A 25983-nucleotide genomic window follows, 5' to 3' on the forward strand; every position below is an offset into this window, starting at 1 on the left:
ATACCAAATTTGGCTCACTATGTCACATTTTCCCCATACCACATTTGGCTCATTATGTCACATTTTCCCCATACCACATTTGGCTCATTATGTCACATTTTCCCCATACCACATTTGGCTCATTATGTCACATTTCCCCCATACCACATTTAGCTCATTATGTCACATTTTCTCCATACCACATTTGGCTCATTATGTCACAATTTCCCCATACCACATTTGGCTCATTATGTCACATTTTCCCCATACCACATTTGGCTCATTATGTCACATTTCCCCATACCACAGTCGATCCACTGTCATATTTTCTACCACATTTGATCCATTGTTCGAATTTCCTCATACCACATTTGATCCACTATGTCATATTTGCTCATACCACATTTGATCCACTATCACATTTCCTCATACCACATTTGATCCACTCTGTCACATTTCCTCACACCACATTTGTTCCATTCTGTCACATTTCCTCATACTACATTTGATCCACTGTCACATTTGCTCATACCACATTTGATCCATTCTGTCACATTTTCTCATACTACATTTGATCCACTATGTCACATTTGCTCATACCATGCTTGATCCACTATGTCACATTTGCTCATACCACATTCGATCCACTATCACATTTCCTCATACCACATTTGATCCACTATATGTCACATTTCCTCATACCACATTTGATCCACCATGTCACATTTGCTCATACCACATTTGATCCATTCTGTCACATTTTCTCATACTACATTTGATCCACTGTCACATTTCCTCATACCACATTTGATCCACTATGTCACATTTCCTCATACCACATTCGATCCACTATCACATTTCCTCATACTACATTTGATCCACTGTCACATTTGCTCATACCACATTTGATCCACTATGTCACATTTGCTCATACCACATTCGATCCACTATCACATTTCCTCATACCACATTTGATTCACTGTCACATTTCCTCATACCACATTTGATCCACTCTGTCACATTTCCTCATACCACATTTGATCCACTATGTCACATTTCCTCATACCACATTTGATCCACTATGTCACATTTCCTCATACCACATTTGATCCACTATCACATTTCTTCATACCACATTTGATCCATTCTGTCACATTTCCTCATACCACATTTGATCCATTATGTCACTAAAGTGGGCATCAAGCTCATGTTAATACCTCAGGCAAACTCAAACCAGATACATGAAAGAGCGCCCTCAACAAAAATTAATGGAAATTATTCAAGTACTTTGTCTCATAACTGGTTAATACTGCTTGCACTCCCCTCCAGTACAAATTAATTGTTTTAGAAGGGCAACAAGGATGGACTAGATTAATAGTGCCTACCTCCCTAGATGTACTATTAATACTTTCCATATATAAATCTTCAACAGTTATAAAATTTGATAGGTACTAGTATATTAGTTGTCACCTTGTACCTTTTTAGTAGGTGTTTACATTGCTTTTTAGATAATCCGGCAGTCAGCTGAAACACATACACAATTTAAAACACTCATCAGAGATTCTGTTTACGACAATCCTCACATTTGAAATGCTTCAACTCACTAAAGATGTTTGAGAAAATTGTCACAATAGATTTTTTTTTAATATATTCAATAATTCATTCATATAAATACTGTACAATAGTTACAAAAAAACAAAGTGTACACATTAAAGAATTATACGTACATGGGTAGACAAGTGTCATTTGATATGCACATAAACTGATCAAGATAAATATTGTTTGCCAATAATCATATTGTACTCTGGGGGAAACGAATGGATGAAGGATTACAACATAAAATTGATCAAGGCAATGTACTTTAATCATATGCAACACATTAATCAAATAACTTCTTAATAAATATTCATATATATTATGATTTGGTACACTGACTGAAAGATTGCACGGTATTATTGCTAACAAGTCTGAACCATGTCGGGATGATTTTAAACATGTAAGAAATTCTCAGTATTTGGAATATTGAACATCTGAATATTTCAGAGATGAACCCAAACTTCCACAAATTTCATGTTTGACAATATGAACAGTTTCTTGTTTTACCAAAGAGATTGTGTTAACGCAGTAAAGATGATAATAATAATGAGCAACAATACATACAAGTAGAGTTATGTCTGTCATTCTGTGTATTGTGTTTTAACATTTTAAAAGTATGTTATTTTTTGTTTGACCTAGTACCATGATACAGAATTGTGTTTGTTCCAGTGATATCAAACACAGTACAAGACTTGCATACCAAATAGTTTTCTTCTGGGGATCTTCCCAGAAGATTTTACCTACTATTTGTATCAACTATGATAACAATAATCTTTTTTCTTGATACTCACATACACCTAAAATTCACATACATTCATCTCAAGCTAAAACTGTGGTCCTCAGTATATAAACAAGCATCTATCATCTCCATTCAGAATTCTACTTCTAAAATAGATCATCATTGAACACAAATTACTAAATTATAAAAAGAGCTACTATGATAAATAATGACTGTAAAGATGTCCAACAAATACATTACTGCATATAAATTACAATATGTCAGTATTCTTTGAGACTTGTATCAGATTTAATCTCTTAAAACCGCCCATCAAGCAAGGTGCCTCAAGCAATACACCATTGTAAACAGCAAGGAAAATTTGCCATTATGTTAACATGTTCTTAACTTGACCCCGTACATATAATTTGAATATTCTACCTGGGAATTCATAATGCTGTCAGTATCATATTATGGTGGTATGAACTGCTGGTAGCTTCATTCAATGCAAAAACAGAAATAGGGAAATTTCCTCTTACTCCTTCTCATCATCATTATTAATATTTCACAATCTATATATTTTGTGCTTTAAACTGATGTGGAATTTACAAGGATTTCCAGTTTTCACAGACATGTATCACATGCCCTTTACATATCACATGGGATAACATGAGCTTCCTCAATTTTTAACATAACTGATATAATATTATTACTAAGTGCCAACACTGTATATACAAATACTTAAAACAAAAAACAACGCTGAATAATTTACCGCTACAATAGGCATGAAAAATGCTCATAAATGATATTATGAGCAAGGGAATGAGGAAGTAACTTTTTAGAAATCATCGTAATTACAACACCATGTAGAGCGGAAATGTACATCGCAGTTTAGTATAAGATACTGTCACAAATATGGGAGAGTATACTTCTACAGATAAAAGCTAAAAAATGACACAGAAAGCATCAGTGTTTGAGTGTAAAAGTTAGAATATTATTTTAAGTAGATTTGGAATTTGTTTTAAACCATAGGAAAATACATCTATTATGAGAAAATCAGGAAAAAGTGTACGTACATAAAATGAAACATGCAGACAGTCACAAGAGGTGATGCAATAAAATCTTTTGTACAGTTTGTATAAATATTCCACACCATAAATAGTGAAACATCTTTTAAAATATTTCATTATACAAAAATAAATATTTGTATCTCAACTCAGATGTTTTGAAATTTGAAGTTAATTTAGAAGCACCAAACTTAGTTTTATCTGCGATCAACACAATTATATAAAATGCTTTATAATGAAACAAATGTCCAGTCATGAAATCGCAAAAAACAAAGAAAAAATCTTTTACTCTTTCGGATAGTGATAAAAAACTTATAAATATAACAATAGAAATCTACATTGTTATAAACATAACAATAGGAATCTACATTGTTATAAACATAACAATAGGAATCTACATTGTTATAAACATAACAATAGGAATCTACATTGTTATAAACATAACAATAGGAATCTACATTGTTATAAACATAACAATAGGAATCTACATTGTTATAAACATAACAATAGGAATCTACATTGTTATAAACATAACAATAGGAATCTACATTGTTATAAACATAACAATAGGAATCTACATTGTTATAAACATAACAATAGGAATCTACATTGTTATAAACATAACAATAGGAATCTACATTGTTATAAACATAACAATAGGAATCTACATTGTTACCAATACGATAACGATGAATCACTTGAGTCTTGAGAAAAATACTAGCCATGGTAAAAATACATGTGTGACGATTATCCAAAGCCAAAGGTGGGCATTTAACAAAATAAAATAGACAATAAATTTAAACATTTTAACGATTAATAGGATAGGTCATTGAAAACAACAATTGTTCCCATTGCAAACAACTGTCAGGGTAGTCACTTCTTATTTCCATACTCACCCTCTAAAGACGATATGATAATGTACTTAAGATTTTCGCATACATACGACTATTTTGAATGATAGATCATAGAACGCATAATTAGAACTGAACAGAGAGTATGACAGAGTGAGATATTCATGCATGGCTACTTGCCCTACAATGAAGACACAGATTCATAAAGGAAACTGAGATTAATAAAGCTACAGTAGTTACCCTGTTATTAGATTTACTAAAAATACTGTAAGTATATATTTGTGAATAACGAGTGCCTTATTATTGATCAATGTCTTGCTTTCAGATTCACGTCATGTATAGTCATCATTTCTTGAGCATCTTCACTACCGGACATCTTATTTACTACAATTCTATTATTGAATTGGACACTCCCTAGTTTCAAGTGGCACAATATGGAAGCATTACAAGATTTGGGTAGAACCAGAGTATAAATAGACGAAGCATCTTCTCTACTTATTAACTGAATGGATAAATCTATAGAAAAGATCTTGTAGTAGGCTTTAGATCTTCTGCTGTAATTTCAAATGTCTCAGTTGTTACATTCAATGGGTGTCCCAGCATCACTCGACGCCTCATTCCAGGTGTGTTCTCCCCTTGTGGAAGAATAAACACCACAGATGACTCCTTTGGAGCAGTAACACGAATATTCTCATACTGTGAAAAATTATGCAATCGAAAGATAAATCCAATAGCAAAATACACAGCAAGTTCTGGAATTTCAAATGTTAAAGCCTTGATCCAAGTGTATTCACTAAGAAATGTTGCTAAAGTCACTATTACAGCATACAACATGGCATAAGTTGTACATACAAGTCTTAGCTTGACATACATGCCAAGTTTTTGCTTTAACTGATCCTGTACAGTTATTTGTCCTAAATATTTGAGTTCCATTCTGTTGACAAAACTCTGAGCTTCCAATAACTGTCTCCGCAAGTGTTCAATGTTGTAGGAGCACCACTTTAAACTCCGGTACATGATAAACACGACACTACAAACTGCAAAAGCCTACAGGGTTATAAAAAAAACAAGATGACTATCCCATAATGAATTATCAATGATGTAAGCTAGCCAGATCAGAATATCTAGTATAACAAAATATTGCATAAATATTTAAAGAAGTGCGTCAGTATACATGGAGATGCTTTATGATTCAAAGATATTACACATTTAGAGTGAATGAATAAATCAACACTTCAGTCCCAATGGAGTTCACTTGAGTTTGTTTTATAACTGGTAAAATAAACACAACTGATGTCCAATATGCAGATAAACAGTTCATGCCCAAGGAGCTGTGAAGTCAGTCATACTTGATTTAAAACCTTTCAACACACCTGTGTTACTCATTCACTAGATGTTTTATAGGATGCAAGTAATCGTGAGTTTGTTATAAATGGTGGTGGAATACTTAATTACTGTTGTAGTGATTTAGTATGCCATAGTCATAAAATGATTATTGATTAATGTCTACAAGAGCATGTTAAAAAGCTGCACTAGACAAGTGGACTACTATTAACCTCGGCTATATATCACAGGCATTCAATTCGTTTATCCAGGTAAAAGGGTGAGATATAATTTCTTGATATTTGATTTTGATGAAAATGTAATACATTTAAAATAAAGTGATTCAATGTATAAGCTTTCTGACAATTATCTGTGTTGAGATAAACATATTATTTTGTTTCATTACTTAAATTTGTTGTTTTAGTGTGTCAAGTGCATTCAATACAGAATCAATCAAAGAAAGCTTAGAAAGAACTCCCGTGTGCTGAGAGTATTGAAGACACATTAAAAATTAATTCAAAATTACTTGTACTTGAGATATTGATGAAATACCTGAAAACTAATTCTGTAAATCGGGTAACTGATATGAACAGATTTAAGTGTAAAACTAATAAGGTCTGCACAATGTACCAAGTTTCATTGAAATGTGATTAGAATTATTATTATTATTATTATGCTAATTAGAGAGTTAATATGAACAGATTTTATAAACCCAAAATTAATCAGGCTGTCTATTGTCCTAGAGCATTTATGTACCAAGTTTTATTCAAATGTGATGATCAATACTTGTGATATCAGTATTAATTAATTATGTTAATTAAGTGATTAAGAAGCATACATATTTACCAAAAACTAATATTGTGTATAGTCCTAGGTTCATTGAAATGTGATGGGTACTCTTTAAAAGTTTCATTAAAATCCAATGAGTGGTTTGTAGACATCAGTGCAACAGACATAGAACAGCAAAAAATTAACTAATTATGCAAATTAGGTAATAGGCACAATTATTTATCCCAAAATTAATCAGGTCTCTGCATAGTCCTAGAAAATGTCGCAAGTCTTATTGAAATGTGATGATTAGTACTTGAGATATCAGGTGAAAAGCTGAAAATTAACTAATTATGCTAATAAGGTGATTAATATGCACAAATATTTACCCAAAAACTAATTAGGTCTCTGCACAGTCCTCAAGTAACTATGTACCAAGTTTTATTGAAATGTGATCATTACTACTCGATATATCAAAAGCTGAAAATTAATTAATTATGCAAATTAGGTAATTAATATGTACTGATATTACCCTAAACACTACCAGGTCTTGCAGTGTCATATGACATCTATGTACCAAGTTTTATTGAAATGTTATGATTAGTACTATGATTAGATTAGATATCAGTGGAAAAGCCGAAAATTGATTAATGTAAATTAGGTAATTACTCAAAACTAATCAAATCTGCGCATTAGTTCAGAGCATCCATGTGCCAAGTTTCATTGAAATCCAATGAGTGGTTCTTCAAATATCAGTGGAACAGTCATGGAACAGCTTGAAATCAGTTAATTATCATTCAAATTAGATAATTAATAGTCATAGATTTTTACTCAAATCTAATCAAATCTGCGCACTAGTTCAGAGCATCCATGTGCCAAGTTTCATCAAAATCCAATGAGTGGTTCTTCAGATATCAGTGGAACAGTCTTGGAAAAGCTAAAAATCAGCTAATTATCATGCAAATTAGGTAATTAATATTCATAGATTTTTACCAAAACCTAATCAACTCTGCGCATTATCCCAGAGCATCTATGTACCTAGTTTCACCAAAATTTGATTAGTGGTTCTTGAGATAACGGTGGAACAAAAAAAGTGACATACATACATACATACATACAGACATACATACAGACATACAGACAGGGTAACTGCAAAGACTCCCTTTTGTGCTTCGCACACGGGAGTCAAAAATGAATGAAATAAAACTACTAAGATTGTAATTATAGGGGTGATAATTAGATATTTCAGGCAAGATTTCATTATCAGAAACAACTGAAAAGTTCATCATTTATTTCTTTGAAAAAAAGTAAAGTAATGTAAATTCCAGTTGTCTCATGTTGTAAAGTTAATTTTGATGGCATTCGGATTCTTGTTTTAAAAACAAAAGTGAATAACATTAGCAACTGCACCAAATTCACAAATATTAGATTTAAAAAAATAACTTACCAGGAAATAACTGTGTACCCATACAACACAAAGTACCGACCCAGTGAATATCAGAAATACAACTGCATAGAAAAAAATTTATAAATCATTATCAATGACAGTAAAAGCAATTCATCAATATTGAATACCCTTGTGCTTTGTCAAACAAAATGATGTACTAAATTCAGCCTTGTCACCACAAATTGACTGAATTGACCTACAAATTTAACGAACAATCCAATAGACCAATTTCCAATCAGACATAAAACATGACAAACGAAGGTCATAGCGCTGTAGTGGCATCTAAACATCACATGGAGTTTGACAAATACAAAACTATTTTTGGGGTATTTTCACACACGTTTGGTCAATTGATGGCTGTAAGGGTATGCCATATTCATCTCTAAAAGAACTATGCAATGAACTATTAAAAGGGAGAAATTAAAGTTCAAAATCAAATCCTTTTGATTTTTGCAATATATGTTTGATTGATATGTTAGATATTAGGAATCCTTCCTAACAATAACTATCTGGATAACTGGATGATACCCAGATGGAAATAACTAACTGTTGAAATTGGTCATGTTATGGGGATGGCAGAAAATTATGACGCATGATGCACACAATCTGAGAACAGATGAGCACAGATGAGCACAGATGGCAACGTATTTGACATTTCGACCAAGGCCCCTGGTAAGTTGTCACCTTGTATCATAATCCTTGTGGTTTGCTTGATAAAACTGGATTTTAATATATGGCGCCCTCTAGAGATCTAAAGGCAACTATGCTGCCATTTTTTTTCACTTGCAAGTGATTTAACCTTTTCTCCACCATTTCCCTCTTTGTATCATAAATTCACAAAATAGTCCAGTTTATAGTCTGCACTTTACTTTTGGGACAAAAATAGGTAATTTTTTTTGCTCCAAAATAAGGAATATAAGAAAGGGAAAGTCTGGTGGTGAAAAGGTTAATGTACAACAATACACTAATGACACAGGAAATGATTTTTAAAAATAAAATATAAAAAGAAAAGTACCATATATTGTCGCTTTAAAAAAGAACACAAGATTTTACTCGTACCTACAGCTTTAAACAGTCCAGATATGGTTGTCCCATATGATGACTATCTCAAGTCACTACACAGGTTTATTGAAGGAAACACACAACCTTGAGATTTGGATGATCATTTGTGGAAATGAGGTGATATGGTGAATGTAATATTTAGTAATTGCACCATGATGAGTTACTAATAGGATTCAATGAGTTTCCCTACTCATATCATTAAAGTAAATGGGTGATTATACTTAGGTGGCTGAAGAAGTGAGAGGCTAAGCACATACTCTAAGTCACATGGTGTATACACCTTCACAAGCAAAATGAGACAATCAATAGGAGTCTTCCACTGTAGGAGTAAAATGATGGACAAAATCAGATGTTTCCAATTTTTGTCAGTGAGAAGAGAAATCAACTGAGAAAGAAAATAAAGGGTAAAATTATATACTCTATTTGCTCTACTAGTAGTGCATGTGGGTGTAGTCAAAATAAGTCATATTTTAATGACCCAGTATATAATAAATATTTCAGATAAAATGTGATCTTTTAGCTACGAAGTGCTACAGTGGCATCAAAAATATCTTAATAAATGAAGTAGTTCAAAACGAAGACTGTGCATAGTTGTATAGTTGTTATTTAAAAAAAAAATTACGTAAAAACAGATTTTTTTTAATTGATGGCCAATCATAGATGAGAACAATACTAATGGTGTGAACGGCCATCCGTTCACCCATGTGACTTACATCAATTGTTGCTTTCTATGCGCTTATATTACAGATACAGTAAATCAGTATAGTGACAGGTCATGTGCAATAGAGAGCCAATAGGAACAAAGAATCAAGACAGAGAGGTGTTGAAATCGATATTAATACCAGCTGGGGTCATCAAGAGGCATACAGTAATCTACATATACATGTAATACATTGTTCACCCTACCATTATAATTAATGGAGAGAGATACCTCTGACAAGGGGGCAGTGGAAATCTACTATTCCCTGTTTTTGACAGGCTAAAAAAGAAGAATCCCATAAATATCAACTCACTGTTAAAATTATTAAATCAAAGAAAGCTTAGAAAGAACTCTTGTGTGCTGAAAGTATTGGAGACGTATTAAAAATGAAATAAAAACAAAGTGATTCACATTATTGAAGGTTATAATACTCATACATTTGATTTTACATCTGTGGTTTTCTGTTTAATTTATTCTACAGCACTTCTGTCACAAGTTCAATTTAAATCTGTTTTTTGAGATATTGGCTACTAATAATTTAATAGATAATCAATATGCATCTATGAACCAAATTTCACTGAAATGTGATGATTATGCACATTGTGCAAATTCAGCATTTAGTATGCTTAAATTTCAATCCAAAACTAATGCATTGTTGCCAGGCATTTATATACATGTAATAATTGGTTTTTGGAAAAAATGGGAAATTATTATTATGCAAATTAAGCAATTATCATGAATAGATTCCAATCCCAAACTAATTAGGTGTATTGTTTCAGGGTACATATGCACCAAGTTTCATTATAATGTGATGATTATTTCTAAAAAAAAGATGATGGAAAAGCTGAAAACTAATTATTATGCAAATCAGGTAATTCATATGCACAGATTTGAATGTAACACTAACAAGTCTGCACAATGTCATTGATGGAGAAGCCGAACAAATTATGAATTATTATGCAAATTAGAAAATTAATATTCACAGATTTTCAGTCAAAATTAATTAGGTCTGTGCATAATCCTAGAGCCCTATGTACAAAGTTCCATTGAAATGTAATGATTAGTTCTTTAGTGTAACAGGCTAATTATACATACCGGGGGTATATATCAAATAACTTTTTTTTTATTTTCACTCATACAATGTGTGTCACTAAGCAAAATTTGTAGCAACTGCAGAAGGAGAAGAATTTGGTATTGTAGGGATGTTCATAAGGTTTCATATTTATGAGTTTATGAAGAAAACAATAGATTCTATTGTTATATGTAATATTTAAACATTAACAAGGTTTCAATTTAGCTCACTCAGCAATAAGCTAAAATAAAGGCCAGCAAATAATTAAGTTCTGTATAGTATGATGAAATACTTTCATCAAAAGTTATAACTCCACAATTCAGTTTTACAAGCATGTTAATATACCATTTTCGGTTACTTATGCGTGAAAGCGTAAATAAACGCAGGACAAACAAAGTTCATAGCATCTTCGTGGCATCACAACATCATTTTTTGATTCAACAAATACAAACAATTTTTTGGGTATTTTCATGGTCAATAATGAGTATAACATTTGATTGTAAAAAGATGAATTAATATTTATTATAATATGGTTATCCTGAATTTAGCAACTTGATTTATATCTGGTAATAAAATACCTTTGACCAGAAACTGAAACTTAATAAACTGGCTTTTGCAAGAAAACGCCCTGTGAAGGATGTTCATGCCAGATATAAGATCTCTCTTGGAAAAATTAGCATATTTGATAGAAAATTATAACCAAGCGTAAGCGGGTCTTCTAATGCTAGATACAAGACCTCTCTTGGTAAAATTAGCATATTTGGTTGGAGATAATAACCAAGAGTAAGCAGGACTTCTAATGCCAGATATAAGACCTCTCTTGGTAAAATTAGCATATTTGGTGGGAGATAATAACCAAGAGTAAGCAGGACTTCTAATGCCAGATATAAGACCTCTCTTGGTATAATTCGCATATTTGATAGAAAATAATAACCAAGCGTAAGCAGGTCTTCTAATGCCAGATATAAGACGTCTCTTGGTAAAATTAGCATATTTGGTGGGAGATAATAACCAAGCGTAAGCAAGTCTTCTCATGCCAGATATAAGACCTCTCTTGGTAAAATTAGCATATTTGGTGGGAGATAATAACCAAGTGTAAGCAAGTCTTCTAATGCCAGATATAAGACGTCTCTTGGTAAAATTAGCATATTTGGTGGGAGATAATAACCAAGAGTAAGCAGGACTTCTAATGCCAGATATAAGACCTCTCTTGGTATAATTCGCATATTTGATAGAAAATAATAACCAAGCGTAAGCAGGTCTTCTAATGCCAGATATAAGACGTCTCTTGGTAAAATTAGCATATTTGGTGGGAGATAATAACCAAGCGTAAGCAAGTCTTCTCATGCCAGATATAAGACCTCTCTTGGTAAAATTAGCATATTTGATAGAAAATAATAACCAAGCGTAAGCAAGTCTTCTAATGCCAGATACAAGACCTCTCTTGGTATAATTCGCATATTTGATAGAAAATAATAACCAAGCGTAAGCAGGTCTTCTAATGCCAGATATAAGACCTCTCTTGGTATAATTCGCATATTTGATAGAAAATAATAACCAAGCGTAAGCAGGTCTTCTAATGCCAGATATAAGACCTCTCTTGGTAAAATTAGCATATTTGGTTGGAGATAATAACCAAGAGTAAGCAGGTCTTCTAATGCCAGATATAAGACGTCTCTTGGTAAAATTAGCATATTTGGCGGGAGATAATAACCAAGAGTAAGCAGGACTTCTAATGCCTGATATAAGACCTCTCTTGGTAAAATTAGCATATTTGGTGGGAGATAATAACCGAGTGTAAGCAAGTCTTCTAATGCCAGATATAAGATCTCTCTTGGTATAATTCGCATATTTGATAGAAAATAATAACCAAGCGTAAGCAGGTCTTCTAATGCCAGATATACATGTAAGACCTCTCTTGGTAAAATTAGCATATTTGGTGGGAGATAATAACCAAGCGTAAGCAAGTCTTCTAATGCCAGACATAAGACCTCTCTTGGTAAAATTAGCATATTTGGTTGGAGATAATAACCAAGCGTGAGCAAGTCTTCTAATGCCTGATATAAGACCTCTCTTGGTAAAATTAGCATATTTGGTGGGAGATAATAACCAAGCGTAAGCAAGTCTTCTAATGCCAGATATAAGACCTCTCTTGGTATAATTAGCATATTTGGTGGGAGATAATAACCAAGCGTGAGCAAGTCTTCTAATGCCAGATATAAGACCTCTCTTGGTAAAATTAGCATATTTGGTGGGAGATAATAACCCAGCGTAAGCAGGTCTTCTAATGCCAGATATAAGACCTCTCTTGGTAAAATTAGCATATTTGGTGGGAGATAATAACCCAGCGTGAGCAAGTCTTCTAATGCCTGATATAAGACCTCTCTTGGTAAAATTAGCATATTTGGTGGGAGATAATAACCAAGCGTAAGCAAGTCTTCTAATGCCAGATATAAGACCTCTCTTGGTATAATTAGCATATTTGGTGGGAGATAATAACCAAGCGTGAGCAAGTCTTCTAATGCCTGATATAAGACCTCTCTTGGTAAAATTAGCATATTTAGTGGGAGATAAAAACCAACCGTAAATCATCCACCAAATATGTTTTAAGATATTTAGTTTTCAATTCAATTCAAAAACACAATCAAATAAATTTGATGCGACACACATCAGTCACATACATGACATTACATCAAGTGTTCTGACTGTACAGTTAATCACCTAACCATGTACACACTTCCAGCAGTTGTCTCAACACTCATGCAGGCCTGATGCAAATAATCTGACTGTATATCCATGTCAGCCAAAAATTATGCAACTTATAAAATGCATAATTAATTATGTTTTTGGTTATTAGTTCACAATTTTGCCAAATTGACCAAATAGGTAAACACATGGTAACATGTCAAGTCAAATGGCATATATTTCTAATACATACAACATGCAATTATCTGTAAGTAAATTTTTGTTCAGATGTCTAGATGCAGTTTATGTGCAAACATGTAACTTGTATGTCCTATCACATTTATATTCAGTTACTTTTGCTGAAAATTAAACAAAAAAACATAAAACAGCTATAATAACAAAATATAACAAAAATATTCAATGCTTACCAAATACAAAAATCCACCTAAACCTTCTGATATCTGGCCGTAATACACACCATCCTTCTGAAGCAATCATCATGCTTAAAAATAAAAGGGCATCTTCAATGCTTTGAACTATTTCTCTGAGTATCATAATGGCATGTGATTCTTGCCCTAAGAGATAGATGAGTGATTTGTTAGCAACACAAAAGAAAAGCACATGTACAGACAACAGATTACTTAAAAAAGGAAGATGTATTCACATGGGAACAGATGACAAACATCAATGTCTCTGTGACAGCTCATTTAATCAATGTTCTGGATGCATTCAGAAAAGCCTGATGAAATGCAAAACAATTGAACCAGATTGTGAATATTTATAACTAAAATAATACTCAGTAGAGATAACATTCAATAACATTCAGTAGAGAATTCCAATCAGGTAGGGTATAATACTTGTTTGGGAGAACTATGTATGTGCATATACATGCAAATACTTTGGAATTGAACATAAAACTTTCATACTTCTAGCCCACCGAAAAATAAGTGTGATAATTAAATTTTAGAGATTTTCATGAAATCTTTTGAACCTTCACCATGTTTTTTGACTGCATGGATTACAGGTAAAAGTAAAGAAATAATGACATGGCACAGTCCCTGTTTATGCAATAACAAAACTGTTATTTTTAATCAGAACTTGAAAAGAATATTCCAATTATATTCAGTGTATACTGTCCATGCATGACCCTAAGCATAATCAAGAGATAGGTCTGTAATGGCAGAAATGCTAAACTTGATGCATTTTTAACATTAATATGGCCACCATTCGATCAACTTGAATCGCATCGTCAAACAAAAGTATGAAAGATTGAATGTGATCCGTCAAGACATGTCAGATATATATGTATGGCTCTGGAAGAGCATTTATTAAAACAAAATGAATTCGTTCAGAAAAATGAAATGATTTGCATCAAGGTTTCACAACATTCAAAGTACCAGTATGAACCAAGTTTGAACAAAATTCATCCATACACAACCAAAATCTGGTTTTGTAATTGGCAGTAATGCTAAATTTTAATGAAATTTTAACATAAAAATAGCCACTGTTTGGCCATATTGAATCGGATCATAAAACAATGTATGTGCGAAGTTTGAATGTGATTGGTCCAGGCAAATTTGAGATACAGGTGGTGTGGATGGACAGTCAAATGAAATCTGTAGTATGTCCCTAGATGTATCAGTTTTTATAGACTTTTACGATTAAGGATTTATAGTCATATAAAGTTTAGTTTAACAAAAAAATGGCTTTATCTCAGAATATACTGTTTTTTGTTTTATGATTTGTTTTCGAGGCATATCTAAATTTAATTGTGCAGAAACTCAATATTGTTTATACAGTTATGAGTAGATACAAATGAATGCAATATACAATCCCTCTGTTCCAGTCTATTTTATATATGATGTGACATCATAGATGACACAATTATCACAACCCTTATAATGACACACAAAAATATTTATAAAGTGTTCTACAACATTGTGCTAAAATCTAATAAAATTTTGTCAAAACAAAGTAACTGTAAGTCAGAATTTTTGAATTGGATCACAATTACTTTTGTATGCGCATATGTGTCCGACTACAACATACATATCTTTGTAGCGAGTATCAGTAAAACCAGACCATGTTCTGTTCTAGTCTATTTTATATGTTTTCTTTCATTTAGTATGAGCAAAGGAGAATTATGATATCAACTAATGTCTGTATATAATAATCTTGACATGTTTTCAATCAACTCAATAAATAAATAGAAATACATGGAAGAACTGTGTTAATAATGATATCATGTGAAAATTCAATTAATCATGATTTTGAAAGTATGCTAATTCATACATACATTGCGGAGATGGATTATCAAACTCAGTTTTTGTATAATCCCTCAGAATTTGGTTGGAAAATGATCTAAGCATATCAGATGACAGTATTTTGGTTGTAAGTATTGAAAACTAAATATTTTGCACTTAGTGGAGCACTCATGATAGAAGCTAATTTAACACCCGTGTGTGTTTCTTGGCACAACTTATGAAGATAAAACCTATAACATTTTTTTCAGTCTGGCATTTAATACTCCTAATACGTGTTTATTGAAGGTAATTTTTTTACCCCTAATGTGCAAAGCATGTAATATGCATGAAAAAAATATGTGCCACTAATTTGCACATTTTTTTTTCAAGGTTGCATACCTAAGTTTAGTGAGTGCATTGCTGTCCTAGTAATTAATCTATGCAGTACATCTCTGTTTTTACTGTAATAGCATATCACACTACATAACATAGACAAATTGCCATGAAAGCAGCATATGCATTCTTACATCTCTATTGTTTGATGGTAATATTAGGACAGCACAGTGAAATCAACAATAATACTAATAGAGGTTGAGCTCTCATAGAGACTTGTCATTCATAGCATGAAAGCAGAGTGTGAAAGGGTAAAAATTCACCATCCTAGGGATACAATTGCGGCAATGTTAATGATGTACATGTTTCAACAGAAAAGACAAGCAAGTGACTGTTAATGACAAAATGCTTTTAAGAAAGAAATGGACGAGTACAATCTTATCAGAACTTCAATCTATGATGAAATGTTGATAAATGCAAAAAGTAAATTTAACTATAATTTTTTTTTACATATATCACAATTGCCTTACCTTTAGTTTCTATCTCTTGCCACCACAGAAAGATCAAAATAACAAGCAGTATCTTGAAACTTGGAGCAATAAATAACAGCTTGTGCAATGGATTTGAGAACTGATAAATGTGAGAAAAAATATGTTTATGGTTAGTACATATATGCAGAAAAATTGTGTGTTAAGTAATAGCATTTATCAAATAACAGTGTGTATCATGTTAGGCCTCGGTTGGTAATTCAGACAGCCAATAATTTCCTGCATCATGCTTCAGTACACTCTCCATGTTTAATAGAAAAATCAATCAGACAGTTGATCACATGCATGCATGCATGCATGCATGCAAGAAGCTGGAGGAAATTCAAGCCAAACAAAATTTATTTGGTATAGACTAAGAATTTTTAGTCTTGTTCATATTATTAAATTTACAAGATATTGTATTTGTGTATTACATTTATTTACATTGTGTATTGCGTTTATTTATACTGCATCATTAAAATATGACTTTCAGACCATAGACACATTTACAAATAAAGTGTATGCCTTACTTATAGGGTAAATACAGTAATTCTATTATGCAGTCAAATACTTTGCAGACCATTTCACTTTAATATTGAAATATCAGCCAACCGGCATAGTACTCTTATCAACATTTGAATCAAATTAAATTTCCATGTTGTAAATATTACTATAAGTGGTGTGAGAACAATAACACATTTTTTTTCAAATTTAAGACTTTGTTAAAAGGCTATATGACAGGCATAGAAAATTCAAATAGAAAATAAAATTGGTGTCACCACACAGTTATCATCAGTGATGCCTTTATACTTAAATGTTTTTTATGAATTCTATATTTTAAGCATACTGACATACTACAGCCAATTAAAATGCCTGTCCAAAATGTATCTAGTTTTATCACCTTAATTGATATGTACATATAAACAAATCGTTGATAACAAATAAATTACATTTCATTTAGCCAGGTAAATTAGCTCCATTGTACAAATTGATTTCAAACATTTATTAAACAAGTAGAATTCATGTAAATGTATTTGCAATCCACAATTAAGACAAAGCAAAAATCTTGCTGCATAAAATAATCATTGATCAATTCTAAAACCTTATTTTATTATCAGACATTCAAATACACAAGCTCTATTGGAGCATAATTAGTGTCAATCAATTGAAACAGATTATAATTAAGTTACAACAAGAACATGATATATAATATTTAAATTACTTATAATTAATTTAAAATGATCAACACCTGCACCTGCCTGTCGTGTGATTTCATTCTATTTGAGGAAAATTTTGTTTTGATACAATGCTGAAAACAAGTGATCACAAGATTGGCATAGCCCCTGCAGTGCACTTTATTGACATACCAAAGTTCCCTGTTTTATCACCACAAAGTGAATTTATTTATCAGATTACTTCTATTTGTACTGCATGACACCATTGTTGAACATATTTTTTTATTTTTAATCCGGAAACCAATAAGACACCTTTCCTGCACCAGTGACGAATTACTTCTATGACATAAATGAACGAGGTGAAAGCCATTCAAAGCATCACTATCATTTTGATATGTAGTCGTAAATCAATGAAGATTGTGTTTTTGAGAGATTTTACTATATTCTAGATGACGAAAGACAACACCCCTCCAAAATTGTTGATTTATGGGCATTGCCTTCCCGCATATACGTCATTTTTACTCATTTTTGCTGTGACTAGAGTGCGCAATATATAGGAATAATGTATTCTGCTATTTTGCGTCCACATCACAAATCTAGATTGTGTCTGGGGGGCATACATGTAGATATCACTGGTAGTGCATGTCATCTTAATTCATGTTTAGGGTATATATACAGATAAAGACAGAGTCTAGCTGATTTGCTAAAGAGCATACATGACTCCAGGCAAGAAACAAGCACACAATCAGACAAATGATTTCACAAGGGAACAAACATGTCTGCACTCTAATTACAAAATTAGACTACATCCACTTCATGAGTATGACATCTGTCATACCTGCATCTTATTCACCTATCACTCCTAACATGATTCTATACAAAGCTGACTGTGGATGACACAACTAGGAATGCATGACAGCCAAATGAAAATATTCAGCAAAATTATTCATAAGATTAAAAGACATACATTGTAGTCTCCATATTGTATTTGGCTCAATAGACATTTGAGGACACGTAAAAAGGATATCAAGAAAATATCATCTAAACAAAAACAAAAACAAAAAAAACAAAAAAATTTGGCATGCATTAAAACCTTATTTTGCCTTTGATTGAAATTAAAACAAAATATTAGGTCTGTCCATAGACCTTCTACTGGAGGGTCTATGGTCTGTCACAGTAATGGGTAAATAAAATTGAAAAAACAAAAAGGGTTGTCAGTCAGCCATTTTGAATTAGAACATGAAACAAACTCATATCAGCAATCTACAATGAGTGATGTTTAATGTTTCAGGGACAGTTGAGGACACATTGACATTTTATGTTAATGTGCATATGTAAACCACTATGTCTTGCTTTTATACCAAATTTAAACAAAACTGGCACTGTAAACATAGAATTGACCTCAGAGATGATAAGTTACTGATAGTATAGCGCATTTGCAAGATAAACCTCCCACAGTATGAGTTGGGCGTCATTAAGTTATTCACAGTCCTCACCAGAAAATCTATTATCCAACAGACCCTTGTCCCCAGTCAACCTTGATGGACTGCCTTGACTACTGTGATTGAATCCCAGCATGCATTATTTGTGATGTTCTTTGATCTAAGGCAGAGGAGTGTATTTTCTGAGGTGAGGGTTCATCTCATTTTTATTGGCCTTCTTGTCTGCAGTTGAATAAAACATTTACAGTATCCTTCTGATACAACTTCTTTTCAAATTTGTTCTTTGTCTTTCATAATTTTTCATCAGCAATTGAGAAGTGAAACTGCATATAACTGTTGTGCTGCAAATTGGAATAATCTTCATGGTATATATTGCACTGTAAGACTTTTTTTTGTCACATTGTTGCCGCTAATAGCAAAAGTACGACTCTTGGATGATTTAGAGTTGCCACACCCCTAAAAGACTTAGACTTTCATTTTAGCAATGCCTCTGCATTGCTAACAAAAACAGATTATCATTTTATATTCACATGTAATTTAATCCATTCTGTGTAAAACAATCGCCTGCAATACTGAAGTATTTCACAGTATTATGGCTAGGTACAGAATCCCTGGATATCCAGTATTTCTAAAACCAAGGCTTTGTTTTGAATAAATTTGATAATTCTCACATCCCCAAAATCCCTGGATCTCTAGTATTTGTAAAACCAAGGCTCGCATTGACTAAAAAATAAAGCAATTGTCAATGACAAATCCTGTCCACTTTCTAGTGACTATCAACATTAGTGCCAAATAATTATTTACACACACAAAGTGGAGCCAGTTTATTTGTCAGATTCGTTCCTTTATTCTACAAATATTTATAATTCATTTGTAGCATGAAAATGACAATCAACAATCTTGCATCAGACTCTGAAACAGATGCCTGTGCATGTCCAACCATGTTAGAAATATAGCTCCAAAAACAAGATCAATTAACACAAAATGGCCATCAGTCAGACATTTTGAATCAAATGTGGTAAAAAAATATGATGTGCATTAAGGACTCATTATGTTCAATGTGCACACAAAGTTTGAATGAAATATGTCTATGTATGACTGAGATCCAGTTCCAGAATGGCAGAAATGAGTGATCTTGATGAATTTTTAAGAACCACGGTCATCTGTCGTGGAAATTTTACACCCCCAAACCCCAAGTAAATGTTCATGATTGTCAGGGTTGGAAAATTTATTGGATTGGAGACACACCAATTGCCACTTGGCCAATCGTTCATAGTCCTGTTCAAGTAGTACCATCATTATAATTATCTAGTTCAGGGAGAGCCAAGTCATTGAACACCTTACTCTGTATAGAATGCAACTACAGCCAGCTCAGTGAAAACATGAACACTTGTGCGTTTCCACCTTGCTCTATGATAGCCACCCTGTTGACTATCAGTATCAGGACAAGACATATTAATTGTGTTACACTTGCACTGTTCCCCTGCTTATGTAATTACATTTAGTAGTAGTGAAAAATGTCTTAAAATTTACACTAAGTATGGGGAGGTTTTATGAATTAAGTTTATAAAACTCAAAAACTAGTTTTAACAGCTATTGTCACCTACATGCATAGTAAAATGAAATATATGAGAAATTAGCCAATCTTTTTATTTTATTAGTATTTACATTACAAGATTGGTAAACAAGTAATTGCATCACATACACAAAGTTCTACATGAATGGTCAGGAATATGGCTCCACAACTGCATTCACATTTTGAATCTGATCTGACAAGCAAAACATAACGTTAAATGTACATACCAAAATTTGTTCATGCACATACCAAATTTTGTCTATGCATGGCTGAGATACAGATTCAGAAATGTTTGAATTTGATGGATTTTTAACATTAAAATAGCCAGCATTTGACCACTATGAATTGGATTGTCAAATGAACAAATGTAAGACATGATGATAGCATAGTGGTTGTAAAGGTACATGTAGCATCAGACTCATGATCAGTAGATCTGAGTACAAATTCTACATGGACATGCCACAGACTCAACAGGAAGGTTAACCTACTGGGAACCTTGATTAATGTTTGCAGGTGCTTGTTTTCGATCGGGCCTGGTTGATGCCAGGATAGCGCATTAAATTGTCATGTTATAATAGGAAGATGGTCACATGGTCAGTAATAATAACATAAATGCCACTAATTAACGAATATTTACTATATTGGATCTAAATAAAGAAACAAGTTGAAAAACAAGTTTTTTCAGATTCTTACAAATCAGGGAAAAAATACCAAATTTTCACAGACAAATGATCTCTTGGGGTTACATTTAGCTATACATGTATGTCCATAGTATGCTTACCTCATTTACAGCTGTCACCATTTATGGCAATTGTGTCAAAGTACACAAAAGACATAACAGCTGAAATGTATCCACAGTTTTTGGTATACATGTATTAATAAAATACTTACAAACTGTAAGTATGTCCAGGTGTTATTATTAAGTATGAACACTAATTTTTTGAGTTTTATAATTATTCATCAGTCACTATATACATGCTCCTTTTCAAAAAACAATGCAATGCACGCATAATTTTTCCTACTGAGAACATGGTCAAAAATTCATTATTTGTCTATTATTATGACATTGGCATGTCAAATAAACTTTTTGTATTCAAATATATCTTGTGGTTTGCATGTAATAAATCTATGAGTTGAAACTATAAACATTATTCACTATTAGCTCTGAGAAGTTGGGAATTCATTCACTTTTTCTGATGCAACAACAACATAAAATTTATCAGAAGAAATTAAATCAAATGTTTGATGTTTAAGAACATATATATATATATATATATATATATATATATATATATATATATATATATATATTATATATGCATTGTGTAATAATGTTGTTGTGTAATAATGGTGAATAAATAAGGTTTGAGAACAAATGCTATGTTATTTCAACAAAAAAGACAGAATTAAATTCTATTGTCTTTGCTGTGCAATAATATATTGATTACAAACTAAGGGGAAGGGGTGAAATAATTGTTTTTTCATTGCGATTATTTTCCTCGTAGAATTGTTTATCTTCAAAATTGTTTATGCGGACACCCCCTTAAGTTAGTAATGGCATATATGACTTGAATTTATTTCAACTCATTTCATGTTAATATGTATTTATAGAACAAATTAAGCTTCAGTTACCGTAATGCAATTCAAGATTATCACTTTTCAAAAATACATTCTACCCTTTAATCCCATGTAGAAGCTACACTAAATACTGTGAAGTCAAATGTGATTATCATTTTAATAAAGATTTTAGCAATTGTAACACTTATTTCACTTGAGAAAGCATCATACACATGACAAGTGAGCTTACATCAGTAGATTTTACAAAGAAACCACCTGTAAACTATCAGTAATTGAAATCAAATTGTCACCTACCTCGCAATATAAAAAACAATTTCCCAGCCATAATACCACTAAGAAAGCCCATAATGCCATAATTGCTCTGTAAATATCTGGCATAGATGACTCATCGCTACTTAAGTGACTGTGTTTTGGATTAAGTAAGGAAAGCCACCACTGTAGAAAGACAATACAAACAACATTATTTAGTTAGTATGTGGGCTATTTTCAATATTCAATATTTGATGATAACATAGCATGAACAATGATACATGTATGTAGTGTCTTATAAGTTCATGTCTTGAAGTACATGTATTACAAAAATTAACTACATTTTTAGTGGGATTTTAATGACAAAATGATCTATGGAAAACGCTTCTAAATTGTCATTTTATGCATATTATTTGACAGTTTTTTTCAAAACATATCTAGAAAATGAATATTCCCAACAGTCATGCAGTGAAAGAACAATGGCATTAGAAGTTAAGATCATCAGGCAGCAGATGTTCAGTACAAATATATAGCAAATTTTATCTAAAGCCGCACTGAAGTTTTTTTGATTTTGCTTTAAGGTAGAGATGCAGGTTCGTGGGCACTTGGGAGTGAAATTTTTTTTTTTTTTGCTTTTTATTATTCAAAAAGTCTTGGCTAAAGACTGTTGAAATTTTGTAGAATTGTGAATAGTGGAACATACTCAAAAAACAATTTTAAAATATAGATAACAGGTGCAAAATTATCTCTTTTGAATGCTAAGCAAGATTTAGCAAGGCTGTACATAAATAATAAAAAATAACATGGTGAAAAAAAGAAATGACGGGATCTCCATATTGTGCACTGTATTTAACTTTTCACAAAACGATAATACACTTAAATTTGAAACTGTAACAGCCATTTTAATTATGAGCATTAGCAAACTTCTTACTGAGTGAATTGTTATGCAAATTAGCAATTATCTCAGCTTCTTTTTAGTGCACATTCCAGAACTTTAAAAAAAAATAGCTCTTAGACGCTTCGACCTTTTGTTTTGAAATTTTCACAAATGATTGACAATGTGTTTATCTTCAAAACGCCGTCGGGGCATTGTTTTTAGTTGAACAGTGTTACAACAATCGTACAGACAACTAGCCTGGGTGTTAATTTATGCATAAACTTGAAGTAGCAAAATTTGAGCTGCTGCCCTACAAGTATCAGTGAAATTAAAATCCATACAAAACACCAAAAAAGTCTTTTTAGCGAAAATTAATTCCAGCTAAAATAAAGTATTTTACAGTAATATGCAAATTACTTAATATACACAGACATGGCCCTAAAACTAATCATGTCTGCGCATTACCCCAAAGTACCCATGTACTAAGAGATCTTTAATATGCAAATTAGCTACTTAGTATGCACAAACATGAATCTAAAACTAATCATATCTGAACATTATCCCAAAGTGCCTAGCTACCAAATGTGATTAAAATTTGTTTTAAAGTTTTTTAAAATTTTGCAAACATGCCTTATACGAGATAATTAATATGCCAATAAGCTACTTGATATGTATGGACATGGCCCCAAAACTAATCATGTCTGCATATACCCCATTATGTAGTAAATGTGATCAAAATCCACTGAAACAGGCTGAAAGAAGATAATATATAAAAAAATTAGCTACTTAATATGCATAGACATGGCCCTAAACTAATCATGTCTGCACATTACCACAATGTACCTAATATGTACTAAATTTGATCATAATTCACTCAGAAGATTTTTAGACTTTGTTTATAATGGCTGAAATGAGAAAATAATATGCAAATTAGCTACTTAATATGCATAGACATGGCCCTAAACTAATCATGTCTGCACATTACCACAATGTACCTAATATGTATTAAATTTAATCATAATTCACTCAGAAGATTTTTAGACTTTGTTTATAATGGCTGAAATGAGAAAATAATATGCAAATTAGCTACTTAATATGCATGGACATGGTCTCAAAACTAATCATGTCTGCATATTACCTACTCCAAGATACTTGTGTACTACATTTGGTCAAAATCCACTCAAGTTTTTGAGATTTTTCTAACACAGACAAACACACAGGCACACAAGAGAATAAAAATATGTACAAATGTTAAAAATACACGAGTATACATGCCAGAACTCGAAGAGAACATGGCAATAGAAATTAGAGCACTAATCAACATTTGTCTTAACATGATACTTTCACACATTGACATCTCTAGAGAGAATTTACATTTATGATCCTTTGATGGAATAAAGTGCTTCAATTGATTAAGAAAACTAATATCCGGAATAGTTATTAAAAGCTTACAGCAGATATTATGCTCTGCCATGTCAAGAGACAGTTGTCCACATTATCCAAGCTGATTAAAACTGTATGTGGGTGTGCTCATCCAATAAGACTCCAACATGATCCATGCAATTAACTTTCTTCATTTCACTTTCTTTTATTTGAACATTCAATGAAATGAATAAGAACCAACATTCTTGCCAATGTTTTTAATCATTACTGTGAGAAAAGAAGCCAGTCAGATGACACATTAGTTGCTACATGTACACTCGAGTAGGGACTATTAAAGACTATAGCTAATCCCATATGTTTGCATATCGGCTCATCAAAGATACTATTCAATATTAAAAAAAAATGCAAAAAGCTGTATGTTGCTTACTAGTGCTCACTGGTGTTTGGATTTGACATATACATGTATGCATGGGGATCTGCATGCCAACAACATAGGTTTATTCTGGATGTATTCTTAACTTACCTTACACATGTCTTTATGTTTGACACCAAAAGTTTTATTAGGTTGCTTTACTGGACACTGAAGTACAAAAAAAGTATAAAACTGGCTCTGTTGCAATCGATAGTACAACGAGTGTTCTCCGGGAGTTGATGAATTATAGTTTGCCTTCACGTGCAGACAGTACGTATCATCACTTGTGAACAGATTATGTTTCTCCAGGCGATGACATTCAAAATTTAAATGATTACTGCTTATCTTTGAAAACTGCAAAAGAATTACAATATAATCTTGTCATGATTTAAAACAGAATGTTACATGAGATGTAGCATTTTAACAACATACATGATATTTAGAGGTCATTAGGCTTGTTACAGTCAGTGGGTTGCCACTTTTTTCGGCTTGCAACTAGCATATATAAAGACACGTTTTTTATAAAAAAAATTCTTTTGGAAACAATACTAATTCCTGGTAAAACAGGAAATGATTTGTTCAAAGTAAATTTACTTCCCCAATTTTTGACAAAATAAATGGTCATAAATCACAAGACAATGTACATTATGCTAGTTTATATACAATCATGAAGCTATGTATTTAAGTAAAATGAAACAGCATTCTGTTGAGATACTGTATTTTGAGCAAATTGGTCCAATTATTCGAAAATGACTATTTTTTAGATCAGTTTCATATACACATGTATGTTAAAGCAAAATAGTTTTTATTACTGTTCAAAACCTAGATTTAGAAAAATAAAAATTTAAGATAGAGCATTCTCAAACTAACAAAATTATTGCCATTCACTAAAATACATGGTAAGGCTTCTACCTTAAATATTA

At 32.1% G+C, this 25983-nt stretch overlaps 1 protein-coding gene across 1 annotated transcript in view; it reads right to left on the reverse strand.

Moving 5' to 3' along the window:
- Window positions 1-3958: 3958 nt before the first annotated feature.
- Window positions 3959-25983, reverse strand: part of LOC144344197 (uncharacterized) — a 41937-nt gene continuing 19912 nt past the window's right edge. Inside the window, exons 3-8 of the mRNA XM_078006270.2 lie at window positions 25172-25414; window positions 22434-22574; window positions 16372-16471; window positions 13694-13840; window positions 7747-7808; window positions 3959-5255 (exon numbers count right to left, since the gene is read on the reverse strand). Of these exons, the coding sequence (XP_077862396.1) occupies window positions 4725-5255; window positions 7747-7808; window positions 13694-13840; window positions 16372-16471; window positions 22434-22574; window positions 25172-25414 (1224 nt within the window). The 3' untranslated portion in view covers window positions 3959-4724. The remainder of the gene's footprint in view (window positions 5256-7746; window positions 7809-13693; window positions 13841-16371; window positions 16472-22433; window positions 22575-25171; window positions 25415-25983) is intronic.

This window comes from Saccoglossus kowalevskii, chromosome 10 (genome assembly GCF_978046115.1).
Source record: "Saccoglossus kowalevskii chromosome 10, keSacKowa6.1, whole genome shotgun sequence".
Taxonomy (NCBI): Eukaryota; Metazoa; Hemichordata; class Enteropneusta; family Harrimaniidae; genus Saccoglossus; species Saccoglossus kowalevskii.